The sequence below is a fragment of the Megalobrama amblycephala genome, linkage group LG16, assembly GCF_018812025.1.
Source record: "Megalobrama amblycephala isolate DHTTF-2021 linkage group LG16, ASM1881202v1, whole genome shotgun sequence".
Taxonomy (NCBI): Eukaryota; Metazoa; Chordata; class Actinopteri; order Cypriniformes; family Xenocyprididae; genus Megalobrama; species Megalobrama amblycephala.
The window spans coordinates 38,989,748-39,013,131 of record NC_063059.1 but is presented as its reverse complement, the minus strand read 5'-3'; the positions used below and the strand labels follow the sequence as shown (position 1 = coordinate 39,013,131).

Here is a 23,384-nt window from a genome sequence, read left to right as displayed (position 1 = left end):
CATAAATTGTCTTACCTTAATATCAGTTTGATATAGTTTCGAACAAAACAGTCCCCGAAGACGAAAAAGATACTGACTGGTTCTCTAGGCACTCCTTATATACTTCCGGGTCACGCTATAATGACGTCATAGGCTGTCGCCGGCCAGTAGGATTGTCGTGAGTTGATATTGTTTTCAGACACCGGTTCACGCGGGGCTTTCCCATTGCGTGTCAAACACAGAGTTGAGTTCCCTTTTGAAAGTGAACTATGTTGTAAGTATGTGTATATTGTATGTGTTTGAAATTGTTAGTAGGCAAGCACCAAATATACATAGCCCCTCTGCTTAATATAATTATTATTTGGGACTGAACACCATAGGTTTATGTTGTTTTCAATCGCTATTGTACTCTTTTCATCACAAGCAAAACAGTCAATATACAATGGCATCTTGGATCTGGGGAAAACATATATACTTTTACCCTTTAAGCAGACGACGCCTGCATCTTCGTAGTGACCGCAGTAATGGTTTCCAAAAGGATTTTGTGAGCACTGTGTGAGGGATGATTCATTTCCTGTACATCCCACATTATCCAACCAGATCGGACCACTTCCCTGGCCAAAATGAGCATTGGAGTGTGCTCTAGCAGCTGGTCCACATCCCAACTGTTTGCACACCACCTCAGCATCTTCAATGTCCCAGTTATCATCACACACTGTCCCCCACTGGCCATCATAAAGGATCTCAACTCTCCCAGAGCAGTCAGTATTACCATTCACCAGTCTGATAGTATATTCACCTAAAAAATAAAATAACTATATTATGAATCAACTCACATCTAACAACATGCTAAACTTGCAAACTAGCTAAAAACATCAGTCATTGTTAGGAGCCAAGCACCAAACCCCTCTGCTTTTTTGGTTCAGAACCAAGTTGGCACTGAAAATTTTAAAAATGTGATGAAACCATCATTTCCCCCTAGTATTTTGAGCACTGTTAAAGGGTTAGTTCACCCAAAAGTGAAATTTCTGTCATTAATTACTCACCCTCATGTCGTTCCACACCCGTAAGACCTTCGTTCATCTTTGGAACACAAATTAAGATATTTTTGATGAAATCCAGATGGCTCAGTGAGGCCTCCATTGACAGCAAGATAATTTACACTTTCAAATACCCAGAAAGCTACTAAAGATGTATTTAAAACAGTTCATGTGACTACAGTGGTTCAACCTTAATGTTATGAAGTGACGAGAATAATTTTTGTGCGCCAAAAAAAAAATAAAATAAAATAACGACTTTATTTTATCTAGTGATGGAAAATTTCAAAACACTGCTTCATGAAGCTTCGAAGCTTTACGAATCTTATTTTTATTCAAATCAGTGCTTGAATCAAACTGCCAAAGTCACATGAACCATTGAAATTTAGAAATGTTTATGATGTAATCAAGCCTCGTTTACTGAAATCACGTGACTTTGGCGCTCCGAACCACTGAATCCAAACAAAAGATTCGTAAAGCTTCAAAGCTTTATGAAGCAGTGTTTTAAAAATTGGCCATCACTAGATATTATTGAATAAAGTCGTTTTTTTTTTTTTTTTTTGGCGCAGAAAAAGTATTCTTGTCACTTCATAACATTAAGGTTGAACCGCTGTAGTCACATGAACTGTTTTAAGTATGTCTTTAGTAGCTTTCTGGGCATTTGAAAGTGTTAATTATCTTGCTGTCAATGGAGGCCTCACTGAGCCATCAGATTTGATCAAAAATATCTTAATTTGTGTTCCGAAGATGAACGAAGGTCTTACGGGTGTGAAATGACATGAGGTTGAGTAATTAATAGAGATGTTCCGATACCCCTTTTCCATTCCCGATACCGATGCCGATACCTGAGCTCAGGGTATCGGCCGATACCGAGTACCGATCCGATACCTGGGTGTGTGTATATATATATATATATATATATATATATATATATATATATATATATATATACACACTACTAGCCCTGTATGAATTGATAGAATTATTTATGGTGTGCTTCAGACTTATCCCTTAATAAAACAAGAACAAAAACATACAGTGAACTAGAGTATTTTTATTATCTGACATACATTTGTCAGTTATATTATTTATTTATTTTAAATGAAAAAGAACTTCAAATGCAGCCACAAATCTAACACTGTGAACTGAAAAAGGTATATTAGTTTTACAATATAACTATAAAAACAGTGCAACAAATAAATCTAGGAATATAATTAGGCTATATAAGAAAATAATTTCTTTAAAACTTGAAGTCCAGAAACAATTTTGTTAAATAAAAATATCACGTTTTCGACGACTGACAGCAGCTGGTCATCCAGAACAAACTTTTATCTTTGTTTGAATGAAGCTGGCACGCCTCATCCTTCTCCATCTTAAGCGCGTCAAACGCCCGAATCGCTCAATTCGCACCGCGTCATTCACGCGAATCGCGCCGCAGGGAGTCACTTCGCGTCTTTGCAATGACTTAACATGTAAATCACTCGCGCTTATCGCTTCATTCGCGTCTGGTGTCAACGCAGCATTAGCCTTTATGTAACCATCGTGTTGCGCGGGGTGACGCGTCTTCAAATGCTTTATTAAGTTATTTGTGTTAAAGTTGCCAATACTTGTGCCACTCGAAATTGCAGCATTGCATATGAGACATGTCGCCGTTTTACTGGTCTGAAATACTGCTAAACAGCAGACATACTGCTAGCGCGTTTTTACTTCTCTGCTGCTCTAAACAGTTGTTGCTTGTGGCAACACAGCACAACTTCCTGTGTTTGCATTCTGAGCCACGAAGAAGAATTGATTTCCGATTTGCTGCGTTAAGCAAAGATAGCGGGCACAACTAGGTATTGTTTAAGAAAATGGTATCGGATCGGTACGTGAGTTTAAATACTCGCCGATACCGATGCCAGAAATTTTTGTGGTATCGGTGGTATTTCCGATACTAGTATCGGAATCGGAACAACCCTAGTAATTAATGACAGAATTTTAATTTTGGGGTGAACTAACCCTTTAAGCAGATTCTTAAACACCTCTGATTGGCCATTGTGTTCACATACTCAATAGATATGTCTGTGATTGGCTACAATGATCAACACTTCAAAAACATGTTGTAAATAGATATCTTTGACGCTCTTCACCGATTGCTTACACACATACACACGGGAGTGTTTGAAAGCAGATCCCAAATATATCCACTGATAGACACCTGCTTTCAAATGCTCATGTGTGTTTCTGTGTAAGCGCTACAAATAAAAATGAATAGTGAAATAAAACAAATAAAAATGGTTTCAAGAACTGCATCTTCTCGGGATTTAATTTACAGTCATTTTACAAATTAGCTGCACAAACACATAAATAAGACATCAATACAGAATGAACTCTCTTTCATGCAACTAAAGCATTTATATTATGTAGGCAATGAGACAAGATTAAACTCTCACCTACAATGATGATAACAGTGTTACTCTGAGGCGATATTACAGTGCCGTTATGGTAGGAGTAATAACAGCTGTAGCTGCCCTGATGTGAGGCGCTTACATTGACAAGGTGGAAAGTCACACCAGAAACATGTTTCTGGGAGGATATAGATGATCCGTTTTTGAAGAGGTGGAATTCAGCATCAGCATTGCATCTTGGTTTAGGTGTTGTGCATCTGAACTGAATGTTTTCTCCAGGAGAAACAGCTGCATGTGTGGGGCTCACAGAAAGAGTGGGCTGCTGCAGGTCACCTGCTAAAAAAAAAAAAAAAAAAAAAAAAAAAAATATAGGCATCCATTTAAAATTACATGTTAAGATGAAAATCATTAAATACATGAAGCTTATTGTAATTTCTATTGCTCATTTCTACCTAACCCGAACCCTAATGTTAAGATGCAAAAGATTTACCTGAACAAACAACACCAGCATCTTCACCATGACCACAGTTTTGAGCTCCTAGTCCTCTGTGTGAACATTGTGTGAGGTTTCCTTCACCTCCCGAGCATCCAACACCATCCAGCCAGATCGATCCACTGCCTTGACCAAAGGCGGCACTTTTAGGTGCACTGATGGCTGAACCACACTCTAACTGTCTGCACACCACAGCAGCATCATTCATGTCCCAGCCATCATCACACACGGTTCCCCACTGGCCATTATGAAGGATCTCCACTCTTCCACTGCATGAATCAGACCCATTGACCAATCTTATGTCTGGTAAGATATAAACATGTAAGTAGAATGTGATTAAAAACTATTTTGTAAGCAGGGGCGTATAGCCATCATTTCAGAATTGAGGGGGACAGAATATTTTTTTGAAAAAAATTATTAAAAGGTTTTTATCTGACCTTTGTCTAATTGATAGATTTCATTTTTTTTTTATCTCATCTCGTGCTTCTAATGTGAAATTAATTTGCTTTTAATAAGAAAAAAAAAAAAAATACACTGCTGAACAATAACCAATATCTAATATTTTTCCCCTATATTTTATGACAATTTTTTGATTGATGTATGTACTACAAACAAGTCCTCATGGATTTTATACAATGTAAAAAAAGATCACAGAATAAAGCAGAAAATATAGTACCTATTGTAAGGCCCGCCCAATCGTCCCAACAGCGGTTTCCCACAGAACGGGGAAGGTTTCTTGCTCGTTCTGTCTTTTCAGTGTGGCAAAGTAGTTTAATTCCAAATAAACTTTTATCTGACTCCATTTTATTATGACCTCGAATTTAGTTTAGAATGTCAACTGATTATTGGTCATTTGTATAATAGTTCAGCTCTACATTTGATTATTCTACTTAACTCTTTGCTCTTACTGTACTTGTTCATTCGGATTCTTATAACGCTTCGAGTCTCGGACCAGCCGGGTATACGATCTCATATACACAAACTTGTAATACTTTTAGACGCCGCACCATGCTTGCTTATTTCTAAAAGTATGTTATTTAGTCCTGAACACACTGAATTAAAGCAAGACTATTCGAAGAGTTTGGTTCCAAAATGCAATAACTCCATTTTGATTAATTTGAGTAAAATGGTGTTTTCTTTACCAAGAAAGTAGCAAGATGAAAACCACTATTTTCTGTTTCAAACTTTCACATAGCATCTTTTGGTTATAAAAACATTAAAAATTCAAATCTACATTTTGATTTTAAAAGGTTTGTTATAAAAAAGTATTTTTTCCCCAAAATGCAATAAGTCCATGACACGTTTTTTTCTTTTTCAAAATGCAATTTATCCATCAATTTAAAATTTATTTTTCATATTGAAAATAAACAACAAAGTAAGTTGATTCACGCATATGACAGCCTCTGAACTTTGTCAATACTAATCTTATATACAGGCATTTTACTAAAAATACATTCAGTCCCAAAATGAATTCAAAATGAGTCATCTTGATAATGTTATAAATTAATTAGGTCTCTGTTTGTCATTACCGATTAAAGAGTAACTGCCGCCACCGCACGGTTAAAATAAACACATTTGCAGAGTACACTGGTATTAAAAATGGCTTTTAAAAACTGTTCGTGATGCAAGCAAGTGTCATTTGGTGATTACTTGTCTTTCGAATACTTGGGTATTGTATTAAAAGGTGCTCCTCGCATTCTACTTATAGTTATGTACAGGCCTCCAAAATACTCTCCAGCCTTTGTGGAGGACTTTACAGAACTGTTATCAGCAATTTCCTCTGGGTTTGACTGTTTTGCTATTACTGGGGACTTTAACATCCACATAGAAAATGCAGAATCCAATATGGCAAAAGAAATCATAACTGTTTTGAATACTTTTGATTTGACTCAACATGTACATGGACCTACACACAATCGTGGACACACTCTAGATTTAATTATTAGTAAGGGTCTAAACATTTCATCCATTGTCATTAAGGATGTAGTGCTATGTGATCATTTCTGTATTTTCTTTGATTTATTGATCTCTCCGACTGTTGAAGCTAGATCTATCTCGGTCAAAAAGCGATGCTTAAATGAGAATACTAGTGCACTGTTTATGAAGGCTATATCTTTAACACCAAGAATATCTGCAGACTCTGTTGATTTTCTCCTTGATTCTTTTAACTCAAAAGTACAGAATGTTATTGATAACATTGCTCCTGTGAAAGTCAGGAAGAAAAGTGGCAGACAAAAAGCACCACGGAGAAACTCAACAGCAGTGCAAAATATGAAAAGACAATGCAGAAAAGCTGAGCGCATGTGGCGAAAGACAAAACTTGAAATCCATTATAACATCTATAAAGATATTCTTCATGCTTTCAATGTGGAATTAGGCAAAGCTAGACAGACCTTCTTCTCAAATATTATAAACAAAAACTTAAACAACACCCGGATTCTTTTTGCTACTGTAGAGAGACTAACAAACCCCCCAAGACAGATTCCCAGTGAAATGCTCTCAGACAGCAAATGCTGCGAGTTTGCTTCCTTCTCTGAGAAAATTAATAATATCAGAAAGGTGATCAGCACATCCTTGAGCTGCACTGGGGTAAAACAGATCAGATCACAACATCAGAAAGCAGCTATTATGTCTGTCACATGTTGTTCTAAACAATACCGTTGCTATGCATACTTGACCTGTAGTGCTGAACCGGAAATAAAGTAGTTGAGTTCCTCCCCAGTGATATGGTTGTTGTGTATATGACATGGTGTCAGAACAGAAGTAAGTCTATCGTTAATATAAAAGGATTATGACATTGACCAACGGATGAATATTTTACAATGGATGTTCTACACTATAAGCCACCTGAGCCGTTTGATTTTGACTGTCCTAATGTGAGCGCTGCATGGAAAAAGTGGCAGCAACGTTTCGCCCTGTTCCTCACAGCATCGGGAAACAGTGACGCATCTTCAGCGAAAAAGGTTGCTATTTTGCTCACGATACTGGGAGAGAGAGGATATGATATATACAGTAACTTTGGATGGGCACCGGCTGAAGGTGATAGACGCGCGGAAGATCGCAATGACTTTGATACGGTTCTCAGAAAATTCGAGCAGTATTCCAACACGAGGAATCCAGTGATGGCTCTCCGTGCACAGTTTTGGGCATACCAGAGGCCTGAAGGACAGGGTCTAGAAGCATTTGTGAATGATCTCAGGACAATGGCAAGTAACTGTCAGTTTACCGATTTAGAGACCACGCTATGAGACAAATTATTTTTCTCCATAAAAGATCCGGCAATGAAAATGAAAGTAATGGGTGATGACGGCAATGCATCCCTCGAAGTAGTGACACAGCGAATGCGCACGTTTGAGAGCGCTAAGAGGGAACTGGATATGATACAAGGCAAGTCGCCGCAAACCCCGGATCAGTCCGTTCACACTCTAAACTCCTACACGCGAGGCAGAGACCGTAGACGTTATCAAGGGCGAGGAAAACAGCGCGCGCAGTCAGCGCGAGCTAGTAACCACCTGCAGAGTGGAGCTACTGCTCAAGCAACACAGCACACGTCCAATGCATGTAGCAGATGTGGCACAACGCATCAACCTCGCAACTGCCCCGCATATGGTAAAGAGTGTCGTCGCTGTAAGAAATTAAATCACTTTGCAGATCAATGTCAAGCCAGAATGTCTAGTTATCGGAGCAGAGGTCGTGGTCGTGGAGCATCAACTGTACACACAGTGGAGTCTGATTTTGAACATTTCTTTATTGACTCAATGACACATGATGTCAGTGACTCCTGCTGGTATGAAGAGGTAATGGTTAATGAGGACAAGATTGAAATGAAGCTAGATACAGGAGCAGATACAAACTGTATGCCACTGTCACAGTTTAAAAGCTAACAGGATACACCAGCATCCCTGTTTACAAGTCTACAGCCAGACTGTCAGGATATGGAAAGCACAGCATAGAGCATATAGGAAAAGTTCATTTAAAATGTGTGACGCGCAAGGGTGCTCAAGCAAGCTATGACTTTTTCCTCACTACCGAAGACGGACCAACCATCTTAGGTCGTCAAGCATGCTCTGGTCTACGACTCATTCAAAGAATGGACAATATTGAAAAATCACTAACTCAAGAAGATCTGATTTCTCAGTACCCTGATGTGTTTAGTGGTCTAGGAAAATTCACAGAACCATATGACATTAAGTTGAAGCCCAATGTGACACCAGTAATTCACCCGCCGCGCAGAGTGCCCTTGAGTCTTCATACTCGTCTTAAAGAAAAGCTTGATGATATGGAAGCAGCTGGCGTTATCCGTAAAACGTCAAAACCCACAGACTGGGTCAATAGTCTTGTAGTAGTGGAGAAGAAAGATGGCTCACTTCGTTTATGCCTTGACCCTAAAGATCTGAACCGAGCCATTAGAAGAGAACACTTCATGATCCCAACCAGCTCTGATGTGATCAGCCAGATGTCAGGGAAAACAGTGTTCACTGTGCTTGATCAGACAAGTTCATACTGGCAAGTTCCACTCACTGAAGCCAGTGCTGACCTGTGCACATTCAATACTCCCTTTGGGAGATATTCCTTTCAGCGGATGCCATTTGGAATATCAAGCGCCAGCGAAGTCTTGCAGCGGAGAAACCAAATGTTTTTTGGGGACATCCCAGATGTGCATATTATAGCAGATGATCTGATTGTTGCCTCATTAGATGAGAAACAACATGACAAGACATTACATGAGGTGATGCAGCGAGCTAAACACATGGGCTGTAAGTTCAACAAAGAAAAGATCAAATTCAAGAGGTCTGAACTCGTGTACATGGGTCATGTGATCAGCAAGGAAGGTCTGAAGCCTGACGAGTCAAAAGTGACAGCTATAACTGACATGCCAGACCCAACGTCAAGAGAGGATCTTCTAAGGATCATGGGCATGATCAATTACTTGTCACAGTTTATACCTAATCTGTCCACAACGACAACGCCATTACGGAGCCTACTCAAAAAAGACACAGCATGGACATGGGAACCGCAGCATGCAGCAGCCCTCAAAACATTGAAGACACTTATCAGCAGCAAGCCAGTGCTTAAGTTTTTTGACATAACCAAAGACACTGTGATACAATGTGACGCGTCATCAACCGGTTTAGGAGCCTGTTTGCTGCAGGATAATCATCCCATTGCATATGCATCCCGTTCTCTGACCACAGCAGAACAAAATTACTCTCAAATTGAAAAGGAGTTGCTGGCGATCTGTTTCGCAACTGAAAAGTTCAACCAGTATGTGTATGGCAGACCTGTGACAGTACAGTCCGACCACCGCCCGCTCGAGATGATCACCAAAAAGCCTCTGCACAAGGCTTCACCAAGGCTCCAGCAAATGTTGTTACATCTGTTAAAATTCAACATAGATGTGAAGTACCACCCTGGAAAACACATGTACATTGTGGATACCTTAAGTCGAGCGTATCAGACCTGCAATGTTCCATCTGACAACATAGAGGACGCACAACAGCTACAGGTACACAGCGTCACTGAAGTACTTCCAATGAGTAGCCAAAGAATTGAGAAGATTCAGCAAGCATCAGCCAGTGATCCGACTCTCCAGGCAGTTAGATCAGTGAGTCAGAGAGGTTGGCCGTCTCACAAGGCAAGTGTAGCTCCCCTAGCACAACAGTTTTGGCAGGTGAGAGATGAAGTATATAGCGAGCATGGACTTGTTTTTGTAGGAGATAGAGTAGTAATTCCAGAATCGTTGCGACAGGAGATCATTTCTGCCTTACATGACACTCATATAGGCATTGAGAAGTGCAAAAACAGAGCCAGAGCTATCATGTATTGGCCAGGGATGTCTAGGGACATTCAAGATGCAATTGCTCGTTGCAGTGTATGTGCAAAATTTCAAAGAAACAACACCCAGGAGCCAATGCTGCCACATGAAGTGCCAGATCGTCCATGGGCAAAGCTGGGCTCTGACATATTTACTTTTAATGGAACAGATCACCTACTTGTCGTTGATTACTTCTCTAAGTACCCTGAAGTGGTGAGTCTGAAAACCAAGACGGCACAAGAAATCATCAACAAGCTGAAGTCCCTTTTTGCCAGGCATGGAGTGCCGGACACGCTGGTGAGTGACAATATGCCGTATGCCAGTCATGTTTTTCGTCAGTTTGCTGCAGATTGGAACTTTAACCTGGTGACGTCTAGTCCCACGTATCCGCAGTCCAATGGACAAAGTGAGAGATTTGTGCAGACAATAAAACAACTAATGAGAAAAGCAGCAGAGGATGGCAAGGACATTTACAAGTGCCTGCTCGATTTCCGAGACAGCCCTATCAGCGGACTCCAAGTCACTCCAGCCCAATTGCTTATGGGTCGCCGTCTCAAGTCTATCTTGCCTGTATCCTCACGTAAACTGATGCCTCAACCCACAGTGCTGGGTAGAGATGAGTTAGTGGCTCGACAACGACAGATGGCACGCTACTATAACCGGGGAAAAAGAGAACTGCCTTCCTTCCAACCTGGTGAAAGCTGCCGTATTAGGCAAGGCCGCGTATGGAACCGTGCAGTTGTGGTACAACCTCACACCACCCCTCGATCATACACAGTTATGACAGAAAATGGAGCCACTTACCGTCGCAACAGAATTCACTTGTCTGTGGATCCTGACAAATCAGCATTGCAAGTGACACCGGACATTATGGACCCAGACTGCACACCCACAGAGCAGAAGGAGACACTAGAGTCCCCTACAAATATTGGGTTCCCCAAGACATCATCACAGCCGCTAGTGTCAGTTTGTGAGCGCCCAGCCAGGGCAAGACGTTTGCCAAAGAGATTTGATGACTACGTTATGCACAAGTAAAGTTTAAATGTTGTACATGTGTTAGTAGTTATATGTTCAAGTCTCAGCACTGTGATTAGTACTCAAGTTAGTGACTGTAGACCAGTTAAGCTACTTTTACACCCAACTGTTGTCTGAAAGATATGATGACTTCACGCAAGATCTGAGGTTACGGTTTTGCTAAGAGATATTTTGGTTTATTATGTTTATTGAACAGGTTTGATGTATAGTATGCACTATGCATTAATACTGCAAGTACAGTGAGAATGCAATTGCGAATAAGCATATGCAAGTTAGTAATGTTGACAAATAATACTTGCTGTGTAATATGTTGAAAACATTATAAGATGTTATGTTTTTGAAAGGGGAGATGTCACATGTTGTTCTAAACAATACCGTTGCTATGCATACTTGACCTGTAGTGCTGAACCGGAAATAAAGTAGTTGAGTTCCTCCCCAGTGATATGGTTGTTGTGTATATGACAATGTCGGTTTTCGAAGTAATTGATGGTAAAATTTTTGAAGAAACAGTACAGCACCTTAAAACATCAACCTGCGCCCTTGACACACTTCCCACATCTTTTTTCAAAAGTGTGTTTAACTGTTTAGAAGCAGATCTCCTAGAAGTGGTAAATGCCTCACTTCTCTCTGGGACTTTTCCAAAATCCCTGAAAACTGCAGTTGTCAAGCCCCTCCTGAAAATGAGCAATCTGGATAACACCATATTGAGCAACTACAGGCCAATCTCAAATCTTCCTTTCATAGGCAAGATCATTGAAAAAGTTGTTTTCAATCAGCTGAACAAGTTCTTAAGCTTTAACCCCTTAAGACCGGATGGAGCATCGGCGCTCCCATTTGCGTGTCTCTCTTTAAAAGCCAATAAAAACTGAATCCATATAGGTAGCACAAAAATTCTTTTTGCATACAAATCCAGAGACTTTAAACTTTCATATCAAGCCTCCAACATGCTTCTGTTGCGTTGTTTTCACCCTCTAATGAGTCTGAGAAATATGCGTTTACAACAAAAACAGCCCAGCCGCTAACTGAATACAAGTATGTATATTTCACGTGCTCATAACTTCATGAAAAATGCACAGATCATAAAAAAAAAAATGGCACATCAATATTTAAAGCAGATTCTCAAGATTAAAATGAATCCAAAATCAATATAATATATTGCGTTGATCACAAGATATTACTCACGGAATGATTTAACATACTTGGCTAAAAACATGTCTCTCATCTCTCCGGGATGCAGTGTGTATCCATGTTCGTTATCCAACGTTGAATAACACAAAATAGATATCATTTTAAAGCTTAGAATCTCATCTTTGTAATGCATCTAACCATTTTGAAAAACTCCTAACAAGTGCTGAGAAGCACCGCTAAACCGGAGTTTACCGCCCGTTGGCGCCACCTGGCTGCGAAAAAATGAACAACATTTTTTCAAACTATTCTTTATGCTATCATCACGAAATTTGAACCAAATGCAGCTCACATATAGGAGAGCATCACCAAAAAAGAATTTTTTAGCGATCTTATTGCGTTCCTGAGTTATTCCATGTCAAATAAAAAAAAGAAAAATTATTTTTAAAAAATTATATGTATTTTTTGTCTTTTATCAGCTGTTTCTCAGCAAGAAAATGTCCAAATGTAATGTAATTTATATTTTCTTAAAATTTAAAATGTTTTCTATCAAATGATACCTACCTTTTGACTCTCCTTGCTAGAGTTTTGGAGTTATGAGTCTTTACTTTTGTGTGTGTCGCTCAGAAAAAAAAACTCTAAAAAAGCCTTCAGGTCTTAAAGGGTTAATGGATACTTTGACAACTTTCAATCTGGTTTCCGACCGCATCACAGCACAGAAACAGCACTCATAAAGATAATAAATGATATTCGCCTTAACACAGATTCAGGTAAATTATCAGTGCTGGTTCTACTCGATCTCAGTGCTGCGTTTGACACTGTCGATCACAACATTCTTCTTGACAGGCTGGAAAACTGGGTTGGGCTTTCTGGGATGGTCCTTAAATGGTTCAGGTCATACTTAGAAGGGAGAGGTTATTATGTGAGTATCGGTGACCATAAGTCTGAGTGGACATCCATGACATGCGGAGTCCCTCAAGGTTCAATTCTTGCACCCCTCCTGTTCAACCTATATATGCTGCCACTGAGCCAAATAATGAGAAAGAACCAAATTGCATATCACAGCTATGCAGATGACACCCAGATTTACCTAGCCCTATCACCTAACGACTACAGCCCCATTGACTCCCTGTGCCAATGCATTGATGAATTTAAAATTGGATGTGTCTAAACTTCCTTCAGTTAAACAAAGACAAAACTGAAATCATTGCATTTGGAAACAAAGATGAAGTTCTCAAAGTGAACATGTACCTTCACTCTAGGGGTCAAACAACTAAAAATCAAGTCAGGAATCTTGGTGTGATTTTGGAGTCAGACCTGAGTTTCAGTAGCCATGTAAAACAATAACTAAATCAGCATATTATCATCTCAAAAATATTGCAAGAATTAGATGCTTTGTCTCCAGTCAAGACTTAGAGAAACTTGTTCATGCTTTCATCACCAGCCGGGTGGATTATTGTAATGGGCTCCTCACTGGTCTTCCCAAAAAGACCATAAGACAGCTGCAGCTCGTACAGAACGCTGCTGCCAGGATTCTGAGCAGAACCCGAAATATGAACACATCACACCAGTCCTCAGGTCCTTGCACTGGCTTCCAGTTGCATTTAGAATTGATTTTAAAGTACTGTTACTTGTTTATAAATCACTCAATAGTCTAGGACCTCAATACATTGCAGATATGCTCATAGAATATAAACCTAACAGATCACTCAGACCATCAGGATCAAGTCATTTAGAAATACCAAGGGTTCACTCAAAGCAAGGAGAGTCTGCTTTTAGCTGTTACGCCAGCCGCAGCTGGAACCAGCTTCCAGAACAGATCAGGTGTGCTCCAACAGTAGCCACATTCAAATCCAGATTCAAAACATCTTTTTATCTATGCATTTGCTGATTGAGCACTGTGCTATGTCCGAACTGTTTGCACTTTATTTTATACGTATTATCTTTTTATTCTTTTAATTCCTTTTCCTGTTTTCATTTCATTTTTAATGTATTTTATATCTTTTATGTATCATCTTGTTATTCTGACTTTTAATGCATTTTAAATTTTGCTGTCTGGTTGAAAGAGCTGGGAGAATTAGGAAGAAAGTGATTAGGTTAAAATTTGGTAAATTTGGATAAGGGGACAAACCATGGGGAAATTTAAGCTGTAGTGCATGGTTAAGATATCTCTGGATTACAGTCAGGACACTTTCCAAAGGGGGAAATTTCCAAAGGGGAAATTTGAACTGCGTTGCATAGATAAGATATCTCCGGAAGGGGGATTAGGGCTGTTTGGTGCAGTTTGAGGCGTCTTGGCAAAAGGGGAGATTGAAACTGTGTTTATCAGTTTGAAGTGCCTTAACAGGTAGCAGTCCTGTAGTGTGAGGAAGATCCCTTCTGATCTGCTCTGATGGATAGATCTGTTTAGATCCACTCTGATGGACGACAACAACAACAACAAACTCCCTGAGACTTCCTAGCTCTTCCATCCAGATAGCAAAATTCTCTGTTTTTACTGTTATTTCTATTCCTTGTGTTCTATTTTTATTATTCTTTTTATGTAAAGCACTTTGAATTACCATTGTGTATGAAATGTGCTATACAAATAAAATTGCCTTGCCTTGCCTACTATAAATTGTAATGTTGACATGCATTTTCTGTAAAAGTCCTTTGAAATTATGTGTATTGTGAAAAGCACTATACATATAAACGTGAATTGAATTGAATGAATTTATGTACACTAAATCAGTATAAGATGGTTTTGAGCCAGAGAATCACCAGAAAGAGTTAAATTATTTGTTTTCATTCTTTTGTCTTTTTAACATCGATCCTATCGGTCAGTTTGGAAACACAGATACTGATGTTCTAGAAAGAACATCTCCCAAACAACACCTATTCTGGGGTGTGTGGGTAATGAGGACTCTTTGGCTTGATGAATATTTCTGAATCTTTGTCTTAGGAAACTAGCATTAATCTATAGTTCAGGTACTACTGATCATACTATGATGGCAAAGCACGCACGGACGCACACAGTTGTTCTAAAAAAGAACATGCCCAGACATGTCATTTTAACACTTAAATGCATGACTGTTTCGCCAATCATTCTTACATATTCGGGTCTTTAGTGACCCGGATCAATATCTAACACAGAAGGATCTCTACCTGTCGTGATAATATAAAATTCCTCTGATATTAGAGTAACAATTACAGAAGAATAAAATAAAGCATATTTTGTTACCTTTTGGAGCTTGAAAGGGCTCTGTTTGAGCAGATGTTTTATACCATCATCACTGTCCTTGTCAGAGCTCATTTCCCAGTAAATTCAGCAAATAATAGGATAGTTTTATGTTTGAGGTCATGAATATGAGCCCATTCGCGATCTCAAACGTATTCTCAAAACTATATAATTTTCAACATCTTCAAAATCAATATTTCGATCGCTAACAGCTTCACCAAATCCATCCAGTGACAGTTACAGTCATATTTGATTGCGTTCAGTACTCGCTCTGCAGTAAATCGCTGAGCCATTTCATGTTTTTCTTATTTCATTTTCTGTCTGAATGAGTCGTCACTTCAGCATTGTGTTGAATGAATACAAAAATAGGCATTCTTTTATAATTTTATGATTTTTTTTTCCTTTTTATTTTTTATAATGAATTGATTGAGGAATACCAAGAAGGTTGTTGTCTAATTTTAAAAAATGAACTAGGAGGAGGGTAGTGAATGACATCTCGGGTCACTAAAGACCCGAGGTATGCATTTAAGGGTTAATGGATATAGCCAGTGTGGTGTAGGGGTAATACTTCCTTAATGTCTTGAGTCAAATATTTTGACTCAATTAACATATACCCCATTGACCAAACAGCACTGATTTTGACACTGAGGTGTAAAACTTGCTTGGGTGACTTTCTCCCCCACAATCAAAGGAAAAACATGGCCATTATCAGTTCCCAACAGATTAGAAGAAGCCAGATACCCAGGATTCAGCAAATTTCAATCTGGGGTGAGATAGGCCTATAACCCCCATGAATATACCCATATATCTAACTATAAACCCAACTAATCCTATATCTCATTGACACTCTTGACTTGCCATTCAGGGGGACAACACCCATAAATTCAGCCATAAAAACAGCCATTGACAAACACTGACCTGCCAATCAAGGCTCACAGCACTCATAAAACGTATTTGACATCCACTGACCAGTCAGCTTGAGTGACAACACCCAGAAAATTTGGGTTATAAATTAGGTCATAAATCACCTTTACAGACATAGTGTATATGATACTCTACTGTTGAGGCTCACCCTATTCAGATTGGTCTGACAACCCTATGTTGTTCTGAATGGAATGCAGAGGTGGAAGTAACGAATTACAAATACTCGCGTTACTGTAATTAAGTAGTTTTTTCGGGTTTTTGTACTTTGAGTATATTTTTAAATCTGTAATTGTACTTGTACTTAAGTACAAATTAAGCTAAGTAATCTACTTCGCTACTTGTAAAATCACATTCCGTTACTGAGTACGCCTACAATTTGAATTAATATTGAAACCTTTGACCAGCATATCGGTAGCCAATAAAGTTATCCGATCGTAAACGGACCAATGAAAACCCTGATATTTTACCAGCGGCCCGTTCTCATTCTCTCATCTCCCCGACAGCGAGTTTGACACACACCCTCCTCCTGCTGTCACTCGTCTCAGTTACAGCGCAGGATTGCAGGTATTGCGCATAATTTTAATCATACCCGCAGGTTTGTGGAGAGCGCATTATTGTAACACGACAGCACATTCATGTAATGGCAGAAAACGACGCAAGCTCTCAAATATAAGTGAACTGCCTCTCCTCTTATGAGTGCGCGCTCTGTGTGGTGTGCAGTCGTGAATCGCTCCATGCTTGCCAAACGTTATCAAACAATCAGAATAGACTTCCATGCCTGACTGATAAAAATGCTACAGGAAATCTCATTGGCTAAAAGTGAAATACACCAAAGTCTCAACAAACAAAGGTGGATCTTTAATTTCTTTTCAATGTAGCCTAGATGTATGTTTCAGAATGGGGCATTTGTTTGATTTTTACATATAAATAACCAAGTCTGTCTAACCATACAGACATTAAAGGTCAAACCCCTCTGATGTTCTTTTTTTTATCTAAATAAACAACACATATATGGCTCTTAAAGGGTTAGTTCAACCAAAAAAAAAAAAAAAAAAAAAAAAAAAAAAATTCTGTCATTAATTACTTATCCTCATGTTGTTCCAAACCTGTAAGACCTTATCATCAGAACACAAATGAAGATATTTTTGATAAAATCCGAAAGCTTTCTGACCCCAGACTGCAACGTAATTGGAGCTTTTGCAGGCCCAGAAAGATAGTAAATACATTGTTAAAATAGTCCATGTGACTGCAGTGGTTTATTCTTAATGTTATAAAGCGACCAGAATACTTTTTGTGTGCAAAAAACAAAAATAACGACTTTATTAAACAATTTCCTCTCTCTGTGTCACTCTCTGATGGTGTTCGTGTGAGCACCACAGCGCATGCATGTGATGCTGACACAGAATCCGGCCAATAAAATGAGCTGACTGTGTTTACTACGTCAACAGTGTCAGAGACTGACATGGAAGAGAAGAAATTGTTGAATAAAGTGGATACAAAAAGTATTCCAGTAGCTTCATAACATTAGGATTGAACCACTGTTGTCACATGACTGTTTTAACTATGCCTTTACTACCTTTCTGGGCCATAAAAAGTGGTAATAATGTTGCAGTCTATGGAGGGTCAGAAAGCACTCAGATTTCATCAAATCTGAATGTAATGAGTAATTAATGACAGAATTTTCATTTTTGGGTGAAACTAACCCTTTAAGATACAGGTAATATAAAAATACAGTGTTGTTATATTTCATATATCTCAACTGAAGAGAGGTAATTTGTTTTTGTTACTGTCTGTTTACTTATCTTTTTTGTAAATTCAATTCATTTTGAAATCAAGCTTTCTTGTGCTGCATGTGAGCTATTGCAAAAAAGTTACCCTATTGTAAAGACAGAAATACACAGAGTGAGCAAATATTTAAGTGAGATTACTGTAATGGTAATTGATCAATGTTATTGGTATTTAAAATGATACTGAATATTGATCATTTGTATTGTATTGAAATTCCAGTATTGTGACTACTTCATGCACTTCATGAATAAGGTGAAAGTGCTTTGTTGAAAGTAGCTATTTTCTACTGATTGATTGAATATTGTTTGGCAATTCATTAAATATCGCCGGCTAAAAAGTAACTAGTAATTTTAGTACTTTGAGTAGTTTTTTTAGAAGAGTAATTTGTACTTTTACTCAAGTACTTTTTTGACACCAGTACTTTTACTTGTAATTGAGTATTATTTCAGCAATGTAACAGTACTTATACTTGAGTACAAATTTTCAGTACTCTTTCCACCACTGATGGAATGGTTCTGAACTATTATTAGCCTACACAGTCTAAGTGTACATGACTAATGCCAATGTGTTAGTTGGAGCTTTAAAATATCAGTTGGTGTGCCCCACTGCTCCACCTAAGCTGTACTTTAGTCCGTTACTAACCTGAGCGTAGATTTGTGGGATTATAGATTTATAATTTCAGAGTAAGTCAGAATAAAGTCAAATATAACAATTTATTAGTCAGGAAAATGTATCATGCCAATTACATAATGAATTCAAAGATCATCAGTACAAAACATCAGATGCTTAGAAACAGAGTAAAAGATGCACACCTGACATTAGAAAAATGCACATTGCTGAATGTCCTGGGCATTCAGCAATGTGGGCCGATCTGATTACAGAATCGCACCCTGAGCCTCCTGCAACATCTCTTTAAATACTCAGACCAAGACAGAAACTTCTTTAAAATGGAAACATGAGTTCACAATGGGAATTTGCATTAATCAAGGTCCTAGACTGAGTAGTTTACACCTTTTGGGGATAGAAGGCCATTTGCACGAAAGACCCTGTGAAGATGGACACACCCATTACAGAGAGCGCAAAATATCTCTAATATCTTAAAAACCTTTATTACCTTCTGGTTTGCTTCTGTGGGAATGAGACCTTTGTACCAGTCGCACTGAGACATTTCAAATGATACCAAACATGTATAATGTTGTATGATAACTGTTCACATTAAACCATATAGATTTTGGGTGAATTTCAGGTCATCTCTGCATGTAGAGAGAAGAGGGTGTGAAGAAGAGGAAATGTAGATTAAGGCAATGCTGAGGTGTGATTGACTCTTGGATGGGGATGCTAATTTTTCAAGAGAGAGTTCAAATTTTAATTTCCTTTGTTTTCTCAAAGAGTAGCCCTCTCTTGGTGTCACAAATCCAGTCAGTTCCGGACTCCAATTCCCATAATCCTCCCTGCCAGTCACCTGCACACTATCCACACTAATCACCACACCCAGCTGCAGCTCATTACCTGGACTATAAAAGACTCACACACACACACCAGCTCTTGGCGAAGGAGGACGGTGAAGGCGGAAGGGCAACACTGAACTGTGACTGGAGTGACGATTAGTGATGGGAAACCGAGGCTTTCTGAAGCGTTTGAGGCTTTCATCAAATTGTGCCGAAAAAAGGTTCATTACTCGAAGCTTTTAACACAGTGCACATTAGCGACATCTGGTGGTCAGACTTGTTTTCTACACCATATCTAGCAGATCTACGGTTTGAAAAAGCACGTGACCAGACAAAGCTTCGAAAGTCCGTGACATACAGAATCACTTTTGTTTTGGATCAATACAGTTCTATCTGATCTAAACTAATCTCATCTAAATTAATTTGTGACAATGAGACCACAACTCCTGTCATGTGTAGCCTATTCAACGGATTCACATATTGATCAATAATATAAAATATACGATGTGATCATAGTTGATAATTTGGGATGAGATGTTTAACCCTTATATTCTGTTTGGGGTCTCTGAGACCCCAGCAATAAAACACGATTAAATGCATTTTCCTTTTATGCATCAGGTGAAGCGCCAATTTTTTCAAACCAGCTGTCCCGATTTTCCGATACTGCATGACGTTTGAAGCTTCAAACGTCATCAATCACATGGTATTGTCATTTCGATACAAGCATCGGTACAGTGTGTGATACAATAGTGCTTTGAAAACTGCGTCGGAGCATCGGAGCCCCGGTATCAACCGTCCCATCACTAGTGACGATGGTAGGAAGCGATGACGAATCAGGAAGTGAGCAGGAAGTGGATTGGATGGAAGAAGGAGGTGAAGGAGGTGAAGGAGGTAGAATGAAATGGAGTCTAGTAAATAGGAAAAGGAAGAAAATACATCAAGAAAACTTGGATAGTGATAAGGAGGTAAGCATACGGAAAGATGTAAAAAGAAATGAGGGGCACAAGGTCATCGTTACGTTTGAATCACCAGGATCAAGGAACCCATTAAAGATAAGTGAAGCATTAAAGAGCAAAATAGGAAACATTGTGTATGCCAAAACATTGCAAGATGGAAGCATAATGGTTATATGCAAAGATGAAGCACAGAAAGTAAAGGCATTGCAAATAAAATCACTGGCAGGATACACAGTTAAATGTTCGAGCTGGAAAGAAAGAAGAGCAGTTAGAGGGGTAGTATATGGTATTCCTACAGAAGTGACTGAAGAAGAAATTAAAAGAAATGTATCAAATGCTAAGGTTAGAAAGGTGAAGCGACTGCAATTCACAAAGGATGGACTGAAAAGAGACAGCTTATCTGTAATGATACAGTTTGAAGAAGAAGCACTGCCAATGAGGGTGATGGTTGGATATATGAGCTACAGTGTAAGGGAATATATTCCACCTCCGTTGAGGTGCTATAAATGCCAAAGATTTGGGCATGTGGCTGCTGTATGCAAAAGTAAACAAAGATGTGGCAAATGTGGAGGAGAACACCAGTATGGAGAGTGTGGAGAAAATGCAAAGTTGAAGTGTTGCAATTGTGGGGAAGAGCATAGTGCAGCATATGGGGGCTGTAAAGTAAGGAAAAGAGCAGTGAAGGTACAGAATATCAAGATACAGTAACTGAGGGGATAACATATGCTGAAGCCATTAAAAGAGTTAAGAATAGTGAAACTTCGGATCTAAATGAAAAACCAGACAGTATGGCTAACCACAAAGGAAACAATCAATGCAATGTCAGCAAAGATTTGCTGGTAATAGATAAAGTCAAGTTTGTAACATTTATGGCAGAAGTGGTTAACTGTTCAGCTCAGACAACAAGTCGAACGGAAAGGATTAAAATCATAATCAGGGCAGCAGAGAAATACTTGGATGTAAGCGAAATAACAGTACAGAAAATACAAGATACTCTAGTAGGGGATTTCCAAGGAACACAGAAAAGTAATGGATAAATAATGAGACTTGAAATTTTACAGTGGAATGCAAGAAGTCTTCTAGCAAATGGACAAGAATTCAAAAAATATATAGATGAGTTAGAACAAAAACCAAATATAATTTGTATACAAGAGACATGGTTAAAACCACATCTTGATTTTAAAATACAGGGTTATGAAATAATTCGTAAGGACAGAGTTGAAGGAACAGGAGGAGGAGTAGCAACGTTTATTGAACAAGGTATAAGCTATAGAGTTATAAATGTTAATGAAATTGAAGCAATTATTCTAGAAACATGGACAGAGGGAAGATGTATCGGAGTGATACATTTTTATAACCCATGTAAGAAATTACAAAAAGCTAAATTAGAAGAGATAATATAATTAAGTGGTAATACAGTAGTATGGTGTGGAGACTTCAATAGCCATAGTACGCTATGGGGTAGTGAAATCACAGATTATAATGGTAAAATAATTGAAGAGTTATTGGATGAAAATAGGTTGGTGTGTATAAATGATGGATCTGGTACAAGAATAAATATTGCGAATGGGCATGAGTCAAAGCTAGATCTTACATTTGTATCAGAGAATATAGCTAATATAAGTTTATGGAAGGCATTAAAGGAATCAACGATAGGGAGTGACCATTACCCAATAAGATGTAGAATAGGAATTATAGTTTCAAAAATAGAGCAGGGGAGTATAGATAGATGGAAGTTTAAAAATGCAGATTGGGAAAAATTCAGTTATATTTGTAGTCAGAGATTAATTAATATGGGTAATCTAGAAGATGATGTGGAAGAATATAATATAAAAGTCTGTAATATTATTCATGCAACTGCAACAGAAATTATAGGTAAGAAAACAACAATAAGGACAAGGAAAGCAGTTCCATGGTGGAATGAAGAGTGTGGAGTAGCTATTCGAGAAAGAAATAGAGCTTTTAGGAAGGTAAAATCATCATTTTTATATGAGGATCTTGTGAAATATAAAAGGGCACAGGCGCTGGTAAGAAAAATAATTAAAGCGGCAAAAAGGAATTATTGGAGGGATTATTGTAGTAATATTGGATGGGATGTACAAATTTCAGATATTTGGGGCATGATTAGGAAAATGGGCGGACAGCGTAAAAATTTAAGTATGCCGGCATTAAGAAGTGGAGAAGTAGTAGCGATTTCAAATGAAGAAAAAGCAGAAATGTTAGCTAAAGTGTTTTATAATATACATAGCAGTAATAATTTGTCAGAAGAAGCAAAAAATATTAGAGAAAAAGTTAAAGGAGATAATCCTGAAATAACTAAAAAATGTGAAGTTACTAATAATTGTTTAAATAAAGATTTCTCTCTGTATGAGCTAAAAAGGGCAATAATGAGTGTAAAAGAAACCTCTCCTGGAAAGGATGAAATTTGCTATAGCATGATAGGAAAATTATCAGATATAGCACTTGGAAGTATATTAAAATTGTATAATAAAATATGGGAAGAAGGTAAATTGCCTAAATCATGGAAACATTCTATAATTGTTCCTATAGTGAAACCAGGGAAAGATAGATCAGAGGCAACAAGCTACAGACCAATAGCACTGACTTCAAACATGTGTAAGATAATGGAAAAAATGATTGTAAATAGACTTATGTATGAGATGGAGAGTAAAGGCCTTTTTACACCATTCCAGAGTGGGTTTAGAAAGGGTAGAACAACAATGGACTCAATACTGTGTTTGGAGTCGGAGATAAGAAAAGCTCAGACAAATAAAGAGGCTGTTATAGGAGTTTTTATAGATGTAGAAAAAGCATATGATATGCTATGGAAAGAAAGACTATTAATAAAAATGAAAAATATGGGTATTCTAGGAAGAATGTACAACTGGGTATTAGACTTTTTATTTGACAGGACAATTCAGGTTAGAGTGGGAACATCATACTCTAGGGTTTATACAGTTGAAAATGGAACCCCTCAAGGGAGTGTATGTAGCCCCCTTCTATTCAATATAATGATCAATGACATATTTAATGAGGTAGAAAAAGGGATGGGGAGGTCAATATATGCAGACGATGGTGCACTTTGGAGAAGAGGCAGAAATATAACATACACAGTTAAAAAAGTTCAGCAAGCAATAAAAGTTGAAGAGTGGGCGCAGAAGTGGGGTTTTTCGAATATCA

The 23,384-nt window shown here is 38.3% G+C and overlaps 1 protein-coding gene across 3 annotated transcripts in view; it reads right to left on the bottom strand.

The window, feature by feature from the left end:
* The window catches only part of LOC125248579 (deleted in malignant brain tumors 1 protein-like), a 50,035-nt gene that overhangs the window by 14,443 nt on the left and 12,208 nt on the right, over positions 1–23,384 (bottom strand). For 2 of the 3 annotated variants that reach the window (XM_048160569.1, XM_048160571.1), the window contains exons 2-4: positions 3,894–4,199; positions 3,449–3,739; positions 461–778 (exon numbers count right to left, since the gene is read on the bottom strand). In XM_048160569.1, the coding sequence (XP_048016526.1) occupies positions 461–778; positions 3,449–3,739; positions 3,894–4,199 (915 nt within the window). The remainder of the gene's footprint in view (positions 1–460; positions 779–3,448; positions 3,740–3,893; positions 4,200–23,384) is intronic. The other variant, XM_048160570.1, reaches the window with a different exon arrangement.